This window comes from Prionailurus viverrinus, chromosome X (genome assembly GCF_022837055.1).
Source record: "Prionailurus viverrinus isolate Anna chromosome X, UM_Priviv_1.0, whole genome shotgun sequence".
Classification (NCBI taxonomy): Eukaryota; Metazoa; Chordata; class Mammalia; order Carnivora; family Felidae; genus Prionailurus; species Prionailurus viverrinus.
Genome location: NC_062579.1, coordinates 94,459,732 through 94,480,895, shown reverse-complemented (window position 1 = coordinate 94,480,895; position 21,164 = coordinate 94,459,732). Strand labels below are relative to the sequence as shown.

General features: G+C 36.0%; 1 protein-coding gene across 10 annotated transcripts in view; it reads left to right on the top strand.

The window, feature by feature from the left end:
• Positions 1-21,164, top strand: part of THOC2 (THO complex subunit 2) — a 111,751-nt gene that overhangs the window by 60,104 nt on the left and 30,483 nt on the right. For all 10 annotated transcript variants that reach the window (XR_007148835.1, XR_007148836.1, XR_007148837.1 and 7 more), the window contains 7 exons: positions 7,331-7,372; positions 7,811-7,941; positions 8,039-8,140; positions 16,079-16,163; positions 16,763-16,856; positions 17,274-17,354; positions 18,943-19,039. Coding sequence is in view for 7 of the 10 variants with exons in the window: in XM_047843135.1 (XP_047699091.1) it covers positions 7,331-7,372; positions 7,811-7,941; positions 8,039-8,140; positions 16,079-16,163; positions 16,763-16,856; positions 17,274-17,354; positions 18,943-19,039 (632 nt within the window). In the remaining 3 variants the exon portion in view is untranslated. The remainder of the gene's footprint in view (positions 1-7,330; positions 7,373-7,810; positions 7,942-8,038; positions 8,141-16,078; positions 16,164-16,762; positions 16,857-17,273; positions 17,355-18,942; positions 19,040-21,164) is intronic.

Sequence of the window (21,164 nt, the reverse complement as noted above, 5' to 3'; positions counted from 1 at the left end):
ATCTCCAAACTTTGCTTTCTTTGACGGGTGTGTGTGTGTGGGGGGGGTGCTATTCATGTTTCCATTGTAGCTACAGCATTTTGTTTCATCTTAATATGTATAGCTGTGTTCAGAACTTCTTTCTGATATAGTGAGAGTGAATCCTCTTACCTTTCCTGCCTTATTTATGACCAGTCCTCTCCCCCGCCAAGCTACAGTCTGAGTACTGGGTTCTCCTTTCAGTGTTTTCTCTAGCCTATGATAGGAGAGCGGATGAGCTTGGTGAGGCTGAGTATAACCCTCGTTTAGAGTACCTCTGCTTTCTCTTCTGAGATCCTCTTACCTATCCTGTACTAGGCATGCCCAGCCCAAGTGAGTATCCAACTCCTTTGGGCTTTGACTCCCTCAGCCAGCTCAGCACAGTTCCTTTGAAAGATGGTGGGCTTTAGCAGCTGGTTCTTCCTTTGCTGGAGTCCTGCTGGGCTTGTATTCACAAGAGTTTTCCCTCAGTCTACTCACTTACCTTACATGTCTTATTGCCTGGATTTTGTTGACTTACCTTCCTTGGTCTGTACTGCTTCTGGGATTGGGTTAAGGGCAGGAGCCATACCACACTGTGTCTACTACCAGAATTTGTGTGTGTGTGTGTGTGTGTGTGTGTGTGTGTGTGTGTGTGTGTGTGTGTGTTCCCTTGAAGTTAATAGCATAGTTTCCCCTTTTCTTGCTTGGTTGGTGGTGAATACTTTTACCCAGTGAAAACTGGGTGCCTCAGTTGGTTAACTGTCTGACTCTTCTTGATCTCAGCTCAGGTCTTGATATCACAGTTTGTCAGTTTGAGCTCTGTGTCAGGCTTTTGCACTGACAGCGCAGAGCCTGCTTGGGATTCTATTTCTCCCTCTCTCTGCCCCTTCCCTGCTTGTGTTCTCTTTCTCTCTCCCTCAAAATAAATAAATAAACTTAAAAAAAAAAAAAAAAAACCAAGACATACCTTGTTCATTGCATTAGGGATTAGGGGAGAGAAATTCTGTGTTTATGCTTCACTCTGTCATCTTGATTCATTTGTCTGGCCAGGCTCTTTATACATTGTTTCTTATGTTGGCCTTTGGTAAAAGCCGAAGTGCTTTAAATTGATTCACAGATGAAGTTTAGAGAAACCTAGAGTCAGAGAGGGTCAGAATATTCTTAGACTGGGCATTAGATGATATTAGGAATAGCTGGGTAATGATACTGTGGTACGTGGAAGAATGTCCTTTTTAGGAGATGCATACTGAATTATTTTGAGATGCGATGTCATGTCTGCTATTTTTTTTTTTTTTTGGTCAGTCAAAAAAAGGGGGCAGTCTACAAAGTAGGCATATAGGTGTTTATTGATAGTGTGCTATCCATTCAACTTTTATGTAAACTTGAAATTTTTAATAATAAAAATTTGGGTTTCTAGGAACAGAATCTACCTTAGACCATTGATTCCAAAACTCTAGGAACTAGTTACTTTAGAATTTTGTGTTGATGTTTTTTGTTTTGCTTCTCAGAATTGAAGATCTACCCTGGCAGTGTAGGTTAGAGCCCAAAATTAATATTCCTTTTGGACGAAGGTACAAGTACAGTGGAATTATACCATACTTGTACTTCATCATGCTAATGTGGCCAGACTTGTTCCATCAAAATACTCGGTGTGTATATCTAGGAGTAAGGGTGAATTGGAGAATTTTTGTTTTCTCTCTGTTTGGTTCAGTTGCTCAGGTCTCTTGCCACATTCAGTGGGAGTCTATTTTTTAAAGTAATGGGTTTTCATGTGACATGGCCCCTAAATACAAGCCAATTACTTCATTTCATGTTCACGTGATTTCATCTTCCCATCCCATGTTCATTTTATAGTGATTTCTTCTAATACTACAGAGGAAAAACAGTCTTGTGTTGGACTTGAAAGATAATGTGTCTGTGTACATTACAGATAATTTAAGAGATTTTAAGGGTAATTGTAAGTATATGTAGTTTTCGTTGTACGTATTGACTTTAGAACCTAACTTGCCCACAAAGAATCTTTATTTAGGGCTGTCCCCCAAACAAATTAATTAAGGCATTACGCATTGACTGTTATGTTAACAGGTTTCATCAGAATGATCTGTTAGCTACTTGTTAGTTATGTGACCTTAAACTGGTCATTTTTTTAAAGCCAAAGATGAGTGGTAATAATTTGCCGTATCTATTCCTGGGGTTGCAATGAGAATCAAATGAGATCTAAACACTAATTAGATACTAACGTTAATTAAGTATTCAAATTTAGAGTTAAAAAATGTTGTCATGAATTCCTTAGAACATAGTAAAGTTGTAACTTACTTTTATAAGTTGTCACTACACTAGCTTTTGATGATTTGTTTTAAAGTGGTAATATACTGGGGTGCCTGGGTGACTCAGTTGGCTAAGCATCTGAATCTTGATTTTGGCTCAGGTCGTGATCTCACAGTTCGTGGGATTGAGCCCCCTGTCAGGTTCCATTGGGCTCTGGGCTGACAGCACGGAGCCTGCTTGGGATTCTTTCTCTCTTTCTCTCTGTGCCCCTCCCCTGTGTTCATGCATGCTCTCTTTCTCTCTCCCTTCCCCTCTCTCTCAAAATAAATAAGAAAATATAAAAAAATACAGTGTTAATATACCTTATTTCCATCTTTAAATAATAGGTACTACTTTAAAGTACCAACGTCATTTCCCACAAGAGCGGATTTGATTTTATATAGGAATGCCTTTGGCTTCTTTACATTGTGGTGGTAATCAGATGTCACCCCCCCCCCACCCCCATTGTGGAAATTTATAAATTAGTAACAAAAATTTTCATCAAATGAAATTTTTATTGCTGGGGTTTTGGGAGTGGAGTAGTCAAGGGTATATGGACATGTCAGTTTCCAACTTTAAGTGGATACAAATATTGTAAGGATATTTTTAAGACAGGGGTGCCTGGCTGGCTCAGTTGGTAGAACATGCAACTGTTGATCTTGGGGTGATGAGTTCAAGCCCCACGTTGTGTGTATGTGTAGAGATTACTTAAAAAATAAAATATTTAAACAAATATTTTTAAGACAGAACCTTGCATTCTAATTCTTACTGTCGAAGAGACACTGCTATCGTTGGCACCGTCTGTTAAGCTCTTCTGTGTACTTTTGCTGTTATAAGCCTTATATAAAGCAAATGAACTCTGCATTTGGGAGACCAAATTGAATCTACAACATCCTTGCTATTTAATGAGGCTGAGCAAGGAAGAACTGTTAGGATGTTTATATTTGTCCTTATATTGTCACATGTACTAATTGGTTTGAACTAAGGTCACCTTCACTATTACTGGGTATCTTAATGTGACAGTTCTAATCAAGATGTAGAATCATACTTAAGGTAATAAATTACAAATAAGGTCTTAATTTTTGCCATTAGCTGTGCTTTTTACTTAAGAGAGACATATAAACATACAAGGCTAGGCAGATATTAAGTCTATTAATAGGCAAATGTAGACTATGTACAAACAGTATAATTTTAACAGTATATTTTATACAAGAAAGAAGATGGAATTTTTAGTGTGTATCAAACGCACATTGTAAGCAATTGAGTCAACAACCCCCGTGCCTCCTCTCAAAGACTGTTTTCTGAAATTGAACTTCAGTGTTCAGTTTCAGAAAAAAAATTCAAAGTGTATAAACATAAAAAACATTTGTGAAAAACTCTCATCTCTTAGAGGTTTGGCCATTCGTCTCTGCGGATGCTGTTTGATTCTGTCTGTAATCCTTTGGCTCTTACGCCAGGTCCTTAACATTTTGGTGTATACCAGCCCAATTTTCAACTGCTGACACCTGCAGGTCTTTTGTATGAGGGCTTTTCTGGCCCTGGGAGCCTGTGTAAGCAGTATAGAAATTGGTGTCCTAGAATTGCTGAGGAACTAACTCACCTCATTTCCTCTCCCTAGCTCTCAACCAGTGAAATGATAGGAATTGGTGTATAAGTATCATGCCTTGAGATGGGATAATCCTAAGATGTATTTCTACACAGACCCTCTAAGTCCCCAGTGGGATTAAGCTCCCATTAAACCACAGGAATAATTTCCCACTGGGAGTTCCTAGGATTACTTCCCAAATAAACTATGGCAGCACTTTGAATAGAGTCTGCTTTTGGGGAAATAGAAACTAAAACATGGGGGCATATTCCTTTAAATAAATTCAATATGAAAACCTTAATTTTCCCTAAAGATAGATTTACAAGGCAATTTTTTGTTTTACAAAAGACTTCTGTTATGAACTCCATTTATAAAGAGAATTCATTTAAATAAATCACATACTCCTATTCATTAAGTGCACTGAAAATACCCATTTTTACACATAGCTTGTTAGAACTATGCTTGTGTAAAACAGCACAGTTTCATGTCATAATCAGCATTTTAGCCAAAGTAATTACTTTTGGGGGCAAATTTTATGGAACCAAGTATAGCTATTTAGCATTTTGTTTGCTATATTTTCATGTTTAAACCACTCCCACAAGTCCATTTACTGCAGTTTGAATGCTACGCATGTGGTAGGTAGGGCGACCATGTGCTTTATTGTTTAAACCAGGACACACGGGATAGAAAGGTTGTGCCGTTACTTATGCTGGGGTAAAAAGAACGAGCACATGTGGTCATTCTGTGTATAGGTGACCATATTATTAATTCTTTGGTACAGATTTGCAGTCTTAGTACAGATTTGGATTGATTAAAAATGAAGTGTGTTGGAAGATAGAAGTTTTTCCTTTAGTATCTCTGTTTTCAGAAATTATGTAGTATCAATATTACTGATTATTTCTAAGCATTTTATAACGATTTAAGAGTTTCTGATCAAAAAATAAAAACAAAGCTCTGAACCAAAACATTGAAAGGCAATTCAGTTCTCTCTTCTCCAGGCTCAGTAAACCCGTGTTCCTGTAACTTTTAACCTATAGGTTATATTTTCCTATTTCTAAGTTATTTTCGTGGGTCTTATTTGGATCCTTTCTAGCAAAATGATTTTCCCGATAGTTTTAAGACACAAATGTGAAGTTCTTAGCCTAGTGTATGGCACATAGTACTCAATAAATGGTAGTTAATAAGAATGAGAAAAATAAGGAAGGTGAAAATAGGGTCATAATTTACTTAGATGTAGCTTCAGGTTGAAATCTAGTCACAAACTTCAGTATTTTACTTTTTTCCTCCTTAAATATAGTCTAAAGTAGCATTTCAAATATTCACAGGTTAGAGGTACTAAAAACAGGTCGTTAGTAATAAAAGTAATTTATCTAATTAAATCTACAATGTTTTCCCAAGCTTGCTTTCTTTACTCTCCAGAAGCCCCCTCTTGGTGGACCTACATTCTTTTTGTGCCCAGTTTTGTTATGCAGTCCTGTCATCTGCTCCCTCTTCAAGGGCAAGAATGGAACCTGCTTGGGGCCATTTATAGCTGATAGTTTGTCTCGGCATAATTATGAGTGCTTGATTTTATTCAGACTTAAAAATTCAGCTCCTAATAGTACATTGGCAAGCCTTACTTTTGATCTTCAAGAGATTGTCAAAGATAGGAACTGTCTTTGTCAGTTTCTCAAAGATAGGACCTCTGTTCATCTTTGAATTCCCGGTGTCTGGCACATAGTAAATGAATGAATGAAGTGGATGTCTTCTGTCCACCCCCCTTTCTTCCTCCCATTTCTTCCTGGGCTGGCCATTCAATAAAACTCTAGTGTTGTACTGTGGGAATGGAGAGTTTTTATTTACACTGAATTAAACAGCAAATTAAACTAAAAGAAAAAGCATCAGGGGAGTCTAATGTGTGTTTACATTCTTACCAAACAAAAGGAAATTACTTTTACTTGCATGTACCTTTTGATTTTTTTTTTTTGTTCATCTTTGTTGTAGTTAGCCTTTGATAGAAATCTTTCTCAGTGCTCTTCTCGATAGTTACATTGTACTTTCCATTTTTTTTTGTCTTTGTCAAATTTTCCTGGTTATGCAATCTACAGAATTGACATAGACATTAGAAATTTAAATAGTAAGGGAATTAGGACAGTTTAGTAATACTGTAAGAAAATTTTTTATTTCTATGGAGGAAACTACATGTAGCTTTATTAGAATCATAGTATACTAGAAAAGGAGTAGCTTTTATCCCCACCTAGTTCTTCCAGTTATGACATACCCTTATTTCTGCCTCCCACTATACACCTAATATGCCACCAGAATTACCCACCCCCAGTCCACCAACAAAACCTAAGCAGCTATTACTTTGTTTTCTGTCAGGCCACTCCTTCATAACCTGATCCTTATTTGCTGACCAGGAAATATATTGACTTAACATTTGTTTCTGTGAAAGGGAACCATATCTTTTTAAACTGTTGATTAAAAAAAAGGATTGTGTATGTTTTCCCTTCAAGGTGACATGGCAGTCTCCTGGAATTAGTCTTAAGTGAAAATGTTGCACAGAAGTTAGGCTTCTCTGTAGTGATACCCATTAAATTACTCAAGTATGAAAACGTAGATGCACAAAACACCCGTTTCTGCCAAGAAAATAATAAGCTTGTTAGCTGCCTGTTAGCTTTTCCTCTTCCCTCACTTGGTATTGAGTTAAATCCTTCCCAGAAATCTAGATTGTCCTTGATTATCAGTGCTTCAGTTGTCCTTTTGGCCTTTGCATGGTCCTCCCAACTGTCCAGCTGCTTATACACACACAAGTATTACTCACTATTTCGTTTTGAATGAATGGACAGCATCAGCATCAAACATGACACTTCAGTGGTCCACCTGCAAATCATTGATACAAAATGACCCAGGTTTTTTCATTCTGTCCAACTTAGGCAATGGTTTTGTCTTTGTTATTAATATTTTGGGCTTATTTCTCATTGAGAGTTTAAGTAATGGTGAATTGAAACATAGTTTAAATTGCTTTCGGTTAAATTTTTTGTTGTTAATGTTTTAGTCTTAGATTTTACTAATTCTGTAGCGGAAAACCAGAACTTCTGGATGGAAAAATGCAAATGCATTATAAACTGAGTTGTGCTGGATACAATCTTACAATAAATACTTAGATCAGTTTTAGGATGCTTTGGTTTTTGATAATGAGGTTGAGAAAAGAATTGGCTTATGAAATTGACATTTAAAATTCATGAATGTTGCAAAATAATTTGGAAGTTAGAAATACAGGTGAAATTTTTAAATGTTAATTGGTAACGCTGGCTATATTTAAAATCTACATTTGTTTAAAAAGTAAGGAAATAATTCACAATCATGTACAAGTTAATTTTTTCACATTAGAAGCTAAATTGTGACATCATAATCTTAACCTTTTTGCATTTTATTTATAGTTATTTTTAATTTTAGTTTCAGTCTGATGGAAGCAAACAAGAAGATAAAGAGAAAACGGTAAGAGACAAGAAAAATCCAATGTGTCTGATATTTGTCTATGTATAGCATACTGTAAATTTTACTGTGGTCAGACTTTAATCACCTATGTGAATATTTTGTACTCTACATGCTGGATAGAGCTTTTGGAATATCATACAGTTATCGTTTAAGATTGACAGTTCCTGTTTTGGAAGATTACCATGTTGAGAAGGGAAGAGGGATTAATGAGTCCCTCCTTCTCTTGCTGCCCCTTTCCTTACCTCACCTCATTGCTTTCTTAGATGGAGAAACACAAATATCCATTGTGAAAAGGACAGTGATAGTGTGGGGAATTAGGTGTGTTTTATGAGAGGAAGGAATGAAAGTTTTTCCAAGGCTGGCATAAACTTGTTTTTTCTTTTGGGGGGGATTAATATGGACCTTTTACTGAAATAATTTTTCCTCCCTTCTTCGTAGGAAGTTATCCTTAGCTGTTTACTTAGCATTACTGACCAGGTACTACTTCCATCTCTTTCTTTGATGGACTGCAATGCTTGTATGTCTGAGGAACTATGGGGAATGTTTAAAACATTTCCCTATCAGCATAGGTAAATACATAAATTTTTATATTTTTCACTACTATTCTAGTGCATTAGCCTCTGAGTGTTTAACTTTTCCTAATTCTTCATTTCATTGTTTTTTAAGGTATCGTCTGTATGGCCAGTGGAAGAATGAAACTTATAATAGTCACCCACTTTTAGTAAAAGTTAAGGCCCAAACAATAGACAGAGCCAAATATATCATGAAGTAAGTTTTCATTTATTTTTCTTCATATTAATCTAATGTATATCTGAGTCTAATTTACTTTCTTTTAACCAACTTATGTCTGAGTCTCAATTCTGAGGAAGCCCAGGAGTATGTGCTAATGGCATAGTTTATGATATACTGCAGATAGAATGACTATCAGTTTTTGTGGTTTTTTTTAGCTCATTTTGACTACTAAGTTTTTATAGTTGTCATGTTTGCATAGCTGTAAAATCCAATAATCCTCTTTAATGATGAGTCTTTTTTTAAAGGACAGCCTACTATGGCTTTTGCCCAATTTGCGTAAGACATTTAATGACTTGTACAAGGTGATCAAAGTTCTTGAAATTTCCTCTGCCAGAAGTTACTATAATGAAGATTTTTCTTTTTTGGAAGATCTAATGGAATTATGCAGAACTATTTCTTTGAGTCAACTTTTGAAAGTTTTTATTTTTTTCATTTGTGTGCTTTATTTTCATGTCATTAAAAACATAAGAGTGATATTATTTTACCTTGGTAAACTGAAATTTAATCATCAACATCATATACTTCAGATTAGAGTTGGTTTGTATACTAAATACACTGCTATATTGCAAGTGTTTTCAGCAAGGCTATTGATTGTCGTTTCTTTTATGTTTGTGCAGTGGTATGGTTATTCTGATTTAAAATAGTTCACTCTCTAGTTTAACTAGATCCAACAGTATGCAATGATAATGTTTGTGCCCAGTGATATTGTCCCTGGCTACAGTCTGCTGGGGAAACAAGTGTGTGCACAATCACAATCAGATCTAATAGTTGCTGTTATATAGTATGTATAATGTTCTTTGAGAAGATAGAGAAGAGAGTGAATTATTTCACCCTTGGGAAGTTGGGGAAGGCATGGAAGGAGATACTAGAATTGGTCCTTCCAAAAGAGTTCGGTCTTAAGATTTCCCCAAGTAAAGTTTCTAGCTTAACAACAGCAGCTAAGCTAATGTTTATGGAGCCATTAATATTTGTGTGTGAGGCCCTGCACTATGTGCTTTATAGGGATTATTTAATAATACAGTTGACCCTTGAACAACATCGGTTTGAACTATGCAGGTTCACTTATATGTGGATTGTTTTTTCAGTAAATATATTGGAAAATTTTTTGGAGATTTGGAACAACTTACAAATCACATAACGTAGAAATATTGAAAAAGTTAAGAAAAAGGTATGTCTTTAATGCATAAAATATGACTAGTAGATACTAGTCTTTTATCATTTGCTACCATAGAATATACACAAATCTATTATAAAAAGTTAAAATTTATCAAAACTTATATGTATACTTAACAGACCATACATGGTGCCTTTTGTAGTTAAGAGACATGTAAATGAATGTAAAGATTTAGTATTAAGTCATAACTGCATAAAACTAACTATAGTACCTAGTGTACCATTGTAATAATTTCGTAGCTACCTCCTGTTGCTATACAGTGAGCTCAAGTGTTGTGAGTACCCACTTAAAACACTGTGTGGTGCTAATCATCTCTGAGCAGTTTCTCTCTCCAGTAAATTGCGTTATTGCCATAAAAAGTGATGTCTCATGGTTCTTATGTATTTTTCGTGCTTATTGCAATATCATAAGCCTTACATAACAGCCTGGGACCCATATGAATTGCCTCTAGTGCTGCCAGAAGTGCTCCCAAGTGGAGCAGAGTCATGACATTACAAGAAAAAATTGCTTAATGTGTACCATAGATTGAGGTCGGTGGCTCAGGTATCCGCCATTTCAAGATAAATGAATCCAGCCTAAGGACTGTTTTAAAATTTTTTTTTAAATGTTTATTCATTTCTGAGAGAGAAAGAGAGAGAGAGACCGAGTGTGAGGAGCAGGGGAGGGGCAGACAGAGAGGGAGACACAGAATCTGAAGCAGGCTCCAGACTCTGAGCTGTCAGCACAGGGCCCGATGTGGGGCTCGAACCTACAAACTATGAGATCATGACTGAGCCGAAGTCAAATGCTTAACTGACTGAGCCACCCAGGCACCCCTAAGGATCGTTGTTTTAAAAAAAAGGTGCGGCGGGGTGGGGGGCGGGTAATTCATGAAGCCATTGCTACAGCTATATGAGCAGATGTGAAAAATTTGTACTTTTTGTGAAATATTTTTTGATCTTATATTGAAAATGCAGCTGTTTTTATGGGTGCAGGATTACCATAAGGAAGAAATATGTATAGACTCTAATATTTGAGAAAATGCCAAGTCATTTTGTGATATAGGAAAGTGAAGGATCTGAAGCTGGAGAATTTATTGCCAGCAAAGGATGGTTTGATAATTTTAGAGATGTTTGGCTTAAAAAAATGTCAAGATAACAGGAGAAGTGGTTTCTGCTGACCAAGAGGCAGAAAGTAGATGAGTTCCCAGACGCCTTTAAGAAAATCACTGAGGGACACCTGGGTGGCTCAGTCAGTTAAGCATCTGACTCTTGACTTCGGCTCAGGTCATGATATCATTGTTCGTGAGTTTGAGCCCCGCATGGGGCTCTGTGCTGACAGCGTGGATCCTCCCTTTCCCTCTGCCCCTTCCCCATTTGCTCTCTAGTTCTCTCTCAAAAAATAAATAAAGTTAAACTCAAAAAAAAAAAAATCATGGAGAAGGGATATCTGCCTAAACAGGTTTTTTTTTTTTTTAACTTTTTAATGTTTGTTTATCTTTGAGAGAGAGCGAGCGAGCATGAGCAAGGGAAGGCAGAGATAGAGGGAGACACAGAATCCAAAGTAGGCTCCAGGCTCTGAACTGTCAACACAGAGCCCAATGCGGGGCTTGAACTCACAAACCACGAGATCATGCCCTGAGCTGAAGTTGGATGCTTAACTGACTGAACCACCCAGGCGACCCCTGAACAGGTTTTTAATGCAGACAAAAGTTACCCTATTCTGGAAAATAAAGCCACAAAAGACCTTAAGGAAGAGGCGCAAGTACCAGGATTCAAGGCAGGAAGTGATAGGCTAACTCTACTGTTTTGTGCAAATGCAGTTAGGTTTATGATCTAGAGTGCCCTTATCTATAAAGCTGCTAGCACTTGAGCCTCGAAGGGAAAAGATAAACATCAAGTGCCAGTCTTTTGGTTGTACAACAAGAAGGCCTGGACAACAGCCTCTTTTTCTGGATTGAATCAATCCAATCTTTTCAGTTGATTGGTTGAATCAATCAATTGATTCAGATCAACTGGTTCAGTTGATTCAATTGATCAGGGCTTTGTCCCAGAAGTTGGGAAATACCTTGCAGTAAGACTGACTTTTAAAGTTCTTTTAACAGGGGTGCCTGGATGGCTCAGTTGGTTGGGCGTCTGACTTCGGCTTGGGTCATGATCTCATAGTTCATGGTTTCAAGCCCTGCATCCGGCTCTCTGCTGTCAGCGCAGAGCCTGGAGCCTGCTTCAGATTCTGTGTCTCCCTCTCTCTCTGCCCCTCCCCTGTTAGTTCTCGTTCTCTCCCTCTCCCCCTCCCCCCCCCCTCTCTCAAATAAATAATAATAAAAAAATTTAAAGGTCTTTTCATATTGGACAGTGCCCTTGGCCACCCAGAACCCCAAGAATTCAACACCAGAGGTGCCAAAATGGTCTACTTGCCCTCAAACACAGTGTCTCTAGTTCAGCCTCTAAATCAGGGGGTCATAAGGACCTTTAAGACTCATTACACACAGTACTTTATGGAAAGGATTGTGAACACTATGAAAGAGAACCCCAATAGAACATTATGAAATTCTGGAAGAATTAATTACACCATTGAAGATGCCATGATTGTTGCAGAAAAGCTGTAAAAGCTATCAAGTCCAAAATAATGAATTCTGATGGGGGAGGGGGGGAACTGTGTCCAGATGTTGTATGTGACTTCACAGGATTTATGAAAGGAAATCATGAAAAGAGATTGTGGGTATGGCAAAAAAGGTTGGGAGTAAATGGTTTCAAGATCTGGATTTTTCAGAAATTCAAGAGCTATTAGACACCACATAGCAGATGACTTGATGGAGATGAGTGCTTCTGAATGAATGCAAGATGAAGAAAAAGATGTAGAAGAAGCAGTGACAGAAAACAGATTGACCTTAGACAGTCTGGCAGAAGGTTCTGATTATTCAAGACTGCTTCTGACTTCTCTTATGACATGGACCCTTCTATGATATGGGCACTGAACCTAAAGCAAATAGTGGGAGAAGAATGGGTATCACATTGAAACATTTTTAAAGTGGAAAAGCAAAAAAGTCAGGCAAATTACCATGTACTTCCATAAAGTAACACTGAGTGTGCCTGCCTCAGCTGCCTCCCTTCCACCTCCTCCGCCTCTTCCACCCTGCCATCCCTGAGACAGCAAGAACGCCAACCATTCCTCTTTCTCCTCCTCTTCGGCCTACTCAGTGCGAAGGCAGCGAGAATGAAGACTTCATGATGATCCACTTCCACTAATAATCATCCTGTGATACAGTTAAGAAACTTACCTGTTGTGTGTGTCTCTGTATGAAAATCTAACCCTGTGGGAAGAACTATAAGAGACGTTTTTCTGTCCTCATCATGTAGGACATTGTGTGCAAGACTTATATGGAAATGGATAGGCTGTCCTTACGTAGGCATTCGGTGAATGATATTTAACAACATTAATAATGTGTTCGTTTTCTTACTGGTTTACAACTTTGCTTTCAAAGAATTGTTATTACTGTAGTATGCCTTTCTCTTGTAATTGGACAAACTGCATATCAGCCTATCATCACAGGTAAGTGGTTTTCTAAATAAATGTAACAGTGTTTCCAATACTGTATTTTGAATATGAGTGTAATGCTATATGCCATTAAAATTTTATAATGATTCATTCATTAGTCTATAGGCTAGGCTACCATGAAGCAATTGTATCGATTATACTAGGCTGTCATAAAACCAATCATATTGCTGCTGTTTCATTATCAGTGTAATGAATCATTATACCTGTGAATGAATATGAATTTCTTTTCCACATTATCTTTTCATTTTTGATGTCTAGTGTTAGTACCTACATCTACAGTGTTTTATATCATATAAGATAATACTGATGTAGGTACTGACAGACTGTTCACCTTGTAAATAGATGATGTAAACTTAACAGTATTGATAAATACAATACAGTACTGTAATTGTTTCCCTTATGATTTTCTTAATAGCGTTTTCTTTAGTTTATTGTAAGAATACAGTGTGTAATACACAGAATATGTGTTAATCGGCTCTTTATGTTATATTGGTAAGGCTTCTGGTCAACAGTAGGCTATTATTCGTAGTTAAGGTTTGGGGGAGTTAAAAATTATACACAGATTTTCAACAGTTGGGGGTTATTGCCCCTAATCTCCATGTTGTTCAAGGGTCAACTGTATATTAGATCTTACCAAATCTCTTGAATCTGTCTCTTCCACTCTGTACTGCCACTATAACTCATTTCTTTTATCTGGAGTATTATGGTGCCTTGTATTTATTGTTTCTTCAAGATCCCTTGGTGACTAACCATTGCCTGCAGATTACGATGTGTCAGCCTATATGGTGTGGTGATGTGAGACATCTTTTGTGATCTGTCCCTCCCCATTTCCAACCTCTTTCCCTGCCAATTCTACCTCCAACCGTACTGAGTCCAGTTAAGTTTCCCTCAGTGTGCTGTGGTCCTCTTTATCTTTGCATATGTTTTTCGTTTCTTTTGTTGGTACAGGTTTTCCCTTACCTCTTTTTCCTCCCTAACTGTGACCTCATCCTTGGAGGGTGGGCTCCAGTGTTAACCATCTCATGAAGCCTTCCGTAGCACATACTGCCAAGCACAATCGACTGTTCTTTATTTGCACCACCACTGTCCCATATGCATGTGATGCTATCATACCACTGAGATACATGGCTAGGATTATTTGCCTTTTATATAATTATCTAATCTTCTGAATAGTTTATACATGCACATTGTTTAAATTTCAATAAATACAAAAAGGTAGATAGTAAGAAGTCTCACACCCTACCCCCCATCTACTCAGTCCTCCTAAAGGAAAAAAGGAGCCACTGTTTACTTTCTCATTTATTCTTCCAGATATTTTTATGTGTATACAGGTGAATACAAAGATACTGTTCTCCCTTTTTGTACTATTGATAGCATATAATTAGTACTGTTCTGTAATTTGCTGTACTTGTTAGAGAATGTAAAATGTAAAAAATAGGTTGACTCTGTCTCCCCAGCTGGACTAAGCTTGAGAGCAGGAGCTATTATTCATCCTTGTATTCCTAGTGCTTAGCTCTTTGCCTGTCATAGAAGACATTAATAAGAATGAATTGATTAATAAAAATATTTATCACAGAAGGATATGTGTAGAATTTTTAATGTACTTGGGTTTTTGTTGTATTTGTTAGTTGTAACTATTTCACCAGGCTTGAACAATATGATTTTGGTATTGATTGAAGTTTGTATGTTGGGAAGGGAATATATTAATTTATTACTTGCAGAATTTCACAAATTTTGATTACTGTTTAAAAAATGAATTTGCTCACTGATTGTGTTCCATATGCCAGATGCCGTGCGTGGTAGCTTGAGGGGGAGACAAAATCAAGAATCTATTCCTTTTATTTTTATTTTTATTTTTATTTTTATTTTTATTTTTATTTTTATTTTTATTTTTTTTCTCTCCAGGGTGGAGGCAGAAGGGAATGGGATAAAAAGTATAGAGAAGAAGGGTTTGCTTTGGCAGTAGGATGACCACTTGAAATAGTAGGCTCAGAAGTAAGGACAGGTGGTAGTAAGTTTGAAGGTGGAGCAGAGTATAGCCAAAGTTTAAAACTTGACAGATCTCTCTTCTGTGGGGGAAAAGGGAAACTGGGCCATGGAGAATGGGAAAGGGAAGCAGTTGATGATGAAATAATTTTGATTGATGGGTCAGGTTTGTCATAAGAAATTTCTTAATTAAGTTTGTTACTTCCAGAATTGTTCCATTCTTTGAACTATCAACTGAATTCATTATTTGCTTCATCATACTGTATTTTCATTCTAGAAAGCTTTCAGTTGTCAGCTTTTTAAGTTCCTAGATTTGTTTTTAAAGTTTATTTATTTATTTTGAGAGAGAGAAAGGAGAGAGAGCACAAACAGGGGAGGGGCAGAGAGAGAGAGAGAGAGAGGAGAGAGAATCCAAAGCAGGCTTCACACTCCGCACACGGCCCAACATGGGGCTTGATCCCAGGACCGTGAGATCATGACCTGAGCCGAAATCAAGAGTCAGCTGCCTAACCACTGAGCCACCAGGTGCCCCTTTAAGTTTGTAGATGTATTATGTAATGTCAGAAGAATTTAAGATGCTGTGTAATAATTTTGAGCTGTAAGCATTTCATAGATGTAAGTTTTCTAGAATGTTAGTAAAAGAATACTGAGCAGAGGAAGAATTAAAGAGGAAGAAAAGGAGTAGAATTGATTTTTCAGAAATGGTTTCCTTTCAAAAATTATTTACATGAAAACCAGAGAACTTCCTATATCAAGGAATGTGGCATTAGCTATTACTCTATTAGGGTAACTGAGACAGATGGTATGAGGTATTTCATTGCATTACACTAAATTTTGTATTTTAATCCCTAAGCTGATAAATGAGCCCATCTAAATCTAAAATAATTCTGATTTGCTACAAGAGTTTTATGTGCTTGTAGAGTACATTAGGAGTTTTTGCTTATTAGACTTACTGTAAAATGGAAATGTGTATATTACAAATGTTAAGCATCAATATAAAATCTTAATATCCTTTGGTAGAATGCCTAATCAAAATAGCCTAAGGCCTACAGTAAAGTATATGAAGAATTTGGTTGTTTACATAGATCCATTTTAGATACTTGGGAAATACCTGTTTTTTCTTTTGTTTTTGTTTTTATGATACAACAAAGCTGTCAACATTGTGAGGGAAATGACTTAATTAAGATGATCCGTGCCACCTTTTTCTCCTCTTGTAGGCGTCTAACCAAGGAAAATGTGAAGCCTTCTGGAAGACAAATTGGGAAATTGAGCCACAGCAATCCAACCATTTTGTTTGATTATGTATGTTTTGAGGTTAATATTGCTTTAAGGGATATTTCTTTTTGTTATCTTTAAATCAGGACAAGTGGAAATGGAATGATGAAGTTTTAAAAATGGTAGTTTTAGGGGAAAAAAATCTTTAGCAAATGAGACATCATATAATCTAAAACCAAAACAGCATAGAATATATTTAACACATTGATCTAATTTTTTGGTAATATATAACAATGCTACTGTTATAAATAATCTAATACTGTCTTATTTACCATATGGTGATTTAGAGAAATATTAATAAAGAGATGCATTATATGATTTTAGTTGTTAGAAACATTTGAATAGCATTTCATTCAAGCATAGCACTTTCATATTTAGAAAGAGATTTCTAAAAGACATTTGGCATTTATCATTCCGAAATTCAAGTTATTCCTGGAATTATTTCCTAATTGGAAAATGTAGCTTATGAAAATATTTTCTAAAGAAACGGAATAGATCTTATATAAATACAAAATAGAAGCTACTTTATTTTTAAGCATGGTTTCTTAAAAAATATAGCCATAATTTAGCCCAGAACGCCTCTTTTGATGAGTCAATGCCATCTATTCTTTGCTCTTATCTTCCAGATCTTATCACAAATACAGAAGTATGATAACTTAATAACACCTGTAGTAGATTCATTGAAATACCTGACTTCATTGAATTATGATGTTTTGGCCTGTATCCTTTCAAGTGAACTAACACATAGATTTCACATTTCATAGACCTTAATGGTGAACATTTTAGTTTCATTATTTTTTTTCATTGTAAGTTCCATTAGTAGCCATATGAGGTTGATTCAGGTGGCTGATCTGAAGGTTGGCCAGCCAGGAGTTTGTGTATACGTGTCTATGTTGTATATAGGGAGAGAACAATGTTCTGTTTACTAAACATCGTGATACAGGTGAAATCTGTCTTGCTTGCTGAAAGATGGAAAAGTGGCTAAAGAAGAAAAGTTGGTACTACATGGAGTGTAATTTTCAATGATTTGTAATAACTTGAAGCTAACAATTGTTTTCCAAGATGTGGTATTTTGTTGTTTTAAGGGTCTTTATTAGAGATTGTAGTGACCTAAAATTTTTCCTTAATGTATGAAAGATTGTATCATTGAAGCTTTAGCTAATCCGGAAAAGGAGAGAATGAAACATGACGACACAACCATCTCAAGCTGGCTTCAGAGTAAGTATTTTTATTTTTCCAAGGATGAAATTTCCATCTGTTGCAATTGCCATGTTATATATTCTATTACCCATGCTAAGAGCCTGTTTGTCAAGAGGTGCTGAGAATACTTAGCCACTTGGCTTGTTCTCAAGCTGGACATCCAAGTCTTTGGCTGTGTAAGGAAGTTCATATAGTACTTATTCATTTTCCAACTCAAGAGTCCAGTATTGGCTATGATAGAATTTGTGCAAGCATTACTGGGGAGATGAAAATTCTCTTCTATTATTTCAGTGGAATTAATCTTAAAGGAACTATTGTCTTTTCTCTCTATCCTGACGTTTCAGTCATCTTAAAAGAACAAAAACTTGTTTGTTAATAAAAAACACTACTTTTTTTAAAAAATTTCTTATGCTTTTGATTTCTAGCAGTGAGTTCCCTTTTCTTTCAACCTATCACGTTTGATAGCTGAATCTTGTAGTAGCTCCCCATTGCCCTTTAAAGTCTGAAATCTGGATTAAGTCATGTAAGTAAGTTCTTTTGGAATCAAGTCCTTACTCAGTGTATTAGCCTCATCTTTTGCCCCTCCCCAATGTTCTAGGTTCCATTAATACTGAACTTGTACTTTCCATGGCCTTTTTTGCACGTGTTATTGCCTCTACTTGGAATACCCTTCCATGCTGCAGCCTCATTTCCTCCACCACGTCTTCTACTTATTCATTAGATTTCAGCTTAGAGGTCACTTTTCTTCAGAAGGCTTTCCCTATTAATGTTCCTACCCAAAGGTCAGAATTAGGTGCTCTGTTTCTGTATTCCCATGGAACCTTTTATTCATCATAGTTATGTCAGTTCATTTTTCTGTATCCCTCATTAGACTGTAAGCTCCTTGAGGGCAGGACTTGTGTTTTGTCCATTATCCTTTAGATGCTCAGCAAATAATTGTTGAAAAGGCTACAGATCACTTGATTTTTACTGGGATCTCCTCTTCTTGTCTTGACTGGGGTTTTCTCCTTACTCATGATGTGATAAGGACTATTGGTAAAAATTGGTCGTTTGTTTGCTTCTTGGTCTGGCAATGCTTTACCTGTTTGCTTGCCTCTCCACAACTAGTAGCATGTTTCTAGATAAAAAGAGATTTTTTGTGTGTGACTCAAACATTTGAGAGGCAGGTGTTTTGTTGATCATTCAAATTTACTGAGTGATCTGCAAGATTTTGTTGTGGCCTGATTAATTGTTGTGGCCCAACAGGCTCTGGAATCAGGTCGTATAGGTTTGAATCATTGTGCTACCTCATACCAACTATGTGACATGTTCCTTATTGATAGGTTGATAACAACCTGAGATGATTATTGCAAAAATTAAATGAGATAATTAACATTAAAGTACTTAGTACAGTGCTTCACATATGTATGCTCAAGAAATATTAGCTGTTATTAATTCTAAAACTCCATTCAATGGCATCAGCAATACAAGTATTCCTAGCTCATTTTGTTTTAGAGATTGAGTTAGTTGAGAAATGGCGCTTAATATTGTGTTTTTTTTTGTTTTTGTTTTTGTTTTTTGTTTTATGAACTGTTTTTTAAAAGCCCTATTTTTTTATTTCATATAGGTCTGGCTAGTTTCTGTGGTGCAGTTTTTCGTAAATATCCAATTGATCTTGCTGGTCTTCTTCAATATGTGGCTAATCAGCTAAAGGCAGGCAAAAGGTATTCATAGCAAATTATATGTAAATGAAATTCAGTAATTAGAGTACTTCTGGTGGTATTGGGATATTGAGATTGCTATTATCCTGAAAAACTGTTGGTTGTAGGCTTAAGTAGAATAGTTGCTCACTTATATATATGGAATTCTTTAATTAAAAGAAATTGTAATTTCATACATAAATACTTTTTTACACAAATGTAATATTTGGCCATATATATAATTCATTAAAAAGACAATTCATTTTGACTACCTATTAGGCTCTTGAATAAGTGGTTAGTTAATATGGTATATTGTAAATCTTCTTATGACAAGACATATTACATTATTGATTATGCTGCTGGACAGTAATTGAACTTTACATTAAGCATATGGTAGGAACATGTTTATTTTGAGGGTGTATATAGTATTTTTGAAACAATTTTTTTAAAAAATATGGACTTCAGAGATTACGTACAGCTTGCATACCTTTTGGATAACGTTCTCTTTTCTTTATAAATACTGAATTTTATTGTTTTATTCTGGACCCATATCACTGCTTAGAGTTGGAATTAGTGTGTATCTTAAACCTCCTCAGCAGTAGACGGACTAGACTCGAAGAACTGGAAATTGTTCCTGAAAACTTTCTGGTAGAAAGCAAACAAAAGTTTTAAAGCTATCTGCTCTTCCACACAAGTATTACCTAAGTAATTCTTGACAGATTCTTATTTTGGATTAGAGAACACTAAAAAAAATAATTAGATTTTAGGATTTTATCAGCACATCGCACTCTGCGCATCTGTCCACCATTCCTATACATTTTACTCTTCTGTGTCTATGGGCCAGGAGAATGTAATGTTATTTTTAAGTCTATAGCTCAGTTTTCTGTACTGTGAATATAGTTTTTAATTAAAAGATAGTTTAAAGAAAAATTAAAATATTTCATTGGTACTTGTTGCATACTAATTTGCATGGAGGGCTCTCTTGTTTTCAAAACCTATGTTTAGGGAAGGCAAGACAAGTTGAGAGAGTAAGCACTCAATAAGAATCTTCAAACACTGCCTTTTATCTATTTTTAACTTGTGTCTTGCGTATGTCTAGCTTTACGTTTGGGAACACGTCTGTATTTGTTTTGTAGGAAAGAAGGTTTCCACTTAATCTTCATTACTTAACTAATTAAAGAGGATCTTGAAAGTCATATGTTGTTATTTCCATTGATAGTCCTAAGCTTTGAGAATTAAAATGAGTAACTATTGGCACAATAACAAATGTTTTTAAGGCTGTCATCTTAGGCTCATACACTGCAACTTGGAACTTCGTTCCCTTCCTTTTTTTTCTTTCTCCTATCCCTCACTCCCTCCATTCCTTCCAAGTGTGTGTGATTGTTTAGAGAGATGGCTCTATACCGTCAAATATATATATTGGCCACCTTGTACTGGAGGATAAAAAAATGCTGTGAAGAAGTGAAGGGGATTAAGAGTACACTTACCATGATGAGCACTGAGTAATGTATAGCACTGTTGAATCACTGTATGAGTAAAACTGACATAAACTGTATGTTAATTATACTTGAATTAAAAAATAAATAAAAACATTTAAAAATGCTATGAAGGGCTTTTGGGCCAAGTGATAAAAAATAAAAGATGAACTATAGATTAAAGTATGGAATCAGTGTTAGATTTACTAAAGTTGATAACTATGCTGTGGTTATGTAAGAGAATAATTATATTCTTGGAAATACATTCTTAGGAATTTTAGGGGTAAAATGTGCCCTTAAAAGTGATGTTACTTACTAAATAAGTTACTCTCAAATGGTTTGAAAAAATTGTGTGTGTGTGTGTGTGTGTGTGTGTGTGTGTGTGTGTGTGTGTAGAGGGAGGGAGAGAAAACACAAACGATAAAGAGAACAGGAGTCCAAATGTTAATAGGTGAAGTCAGGGTAAAGGGTATATGGCAGTGCTTTGTACTATTTTTTATCTTTACGTACTGTCTGTACGTTTGAAATTATTCCCAAGAAAATGTTAAAGTAAATATATTACATGTCTCAAATATTCTTCAGTATAGTTCCAGAATGCAGTTTTTCCTTAAAAACCACATTAGCCCCTTTCCGCTCCATATTTACATACAAGCAATTTAGGGATTCTCAGCATG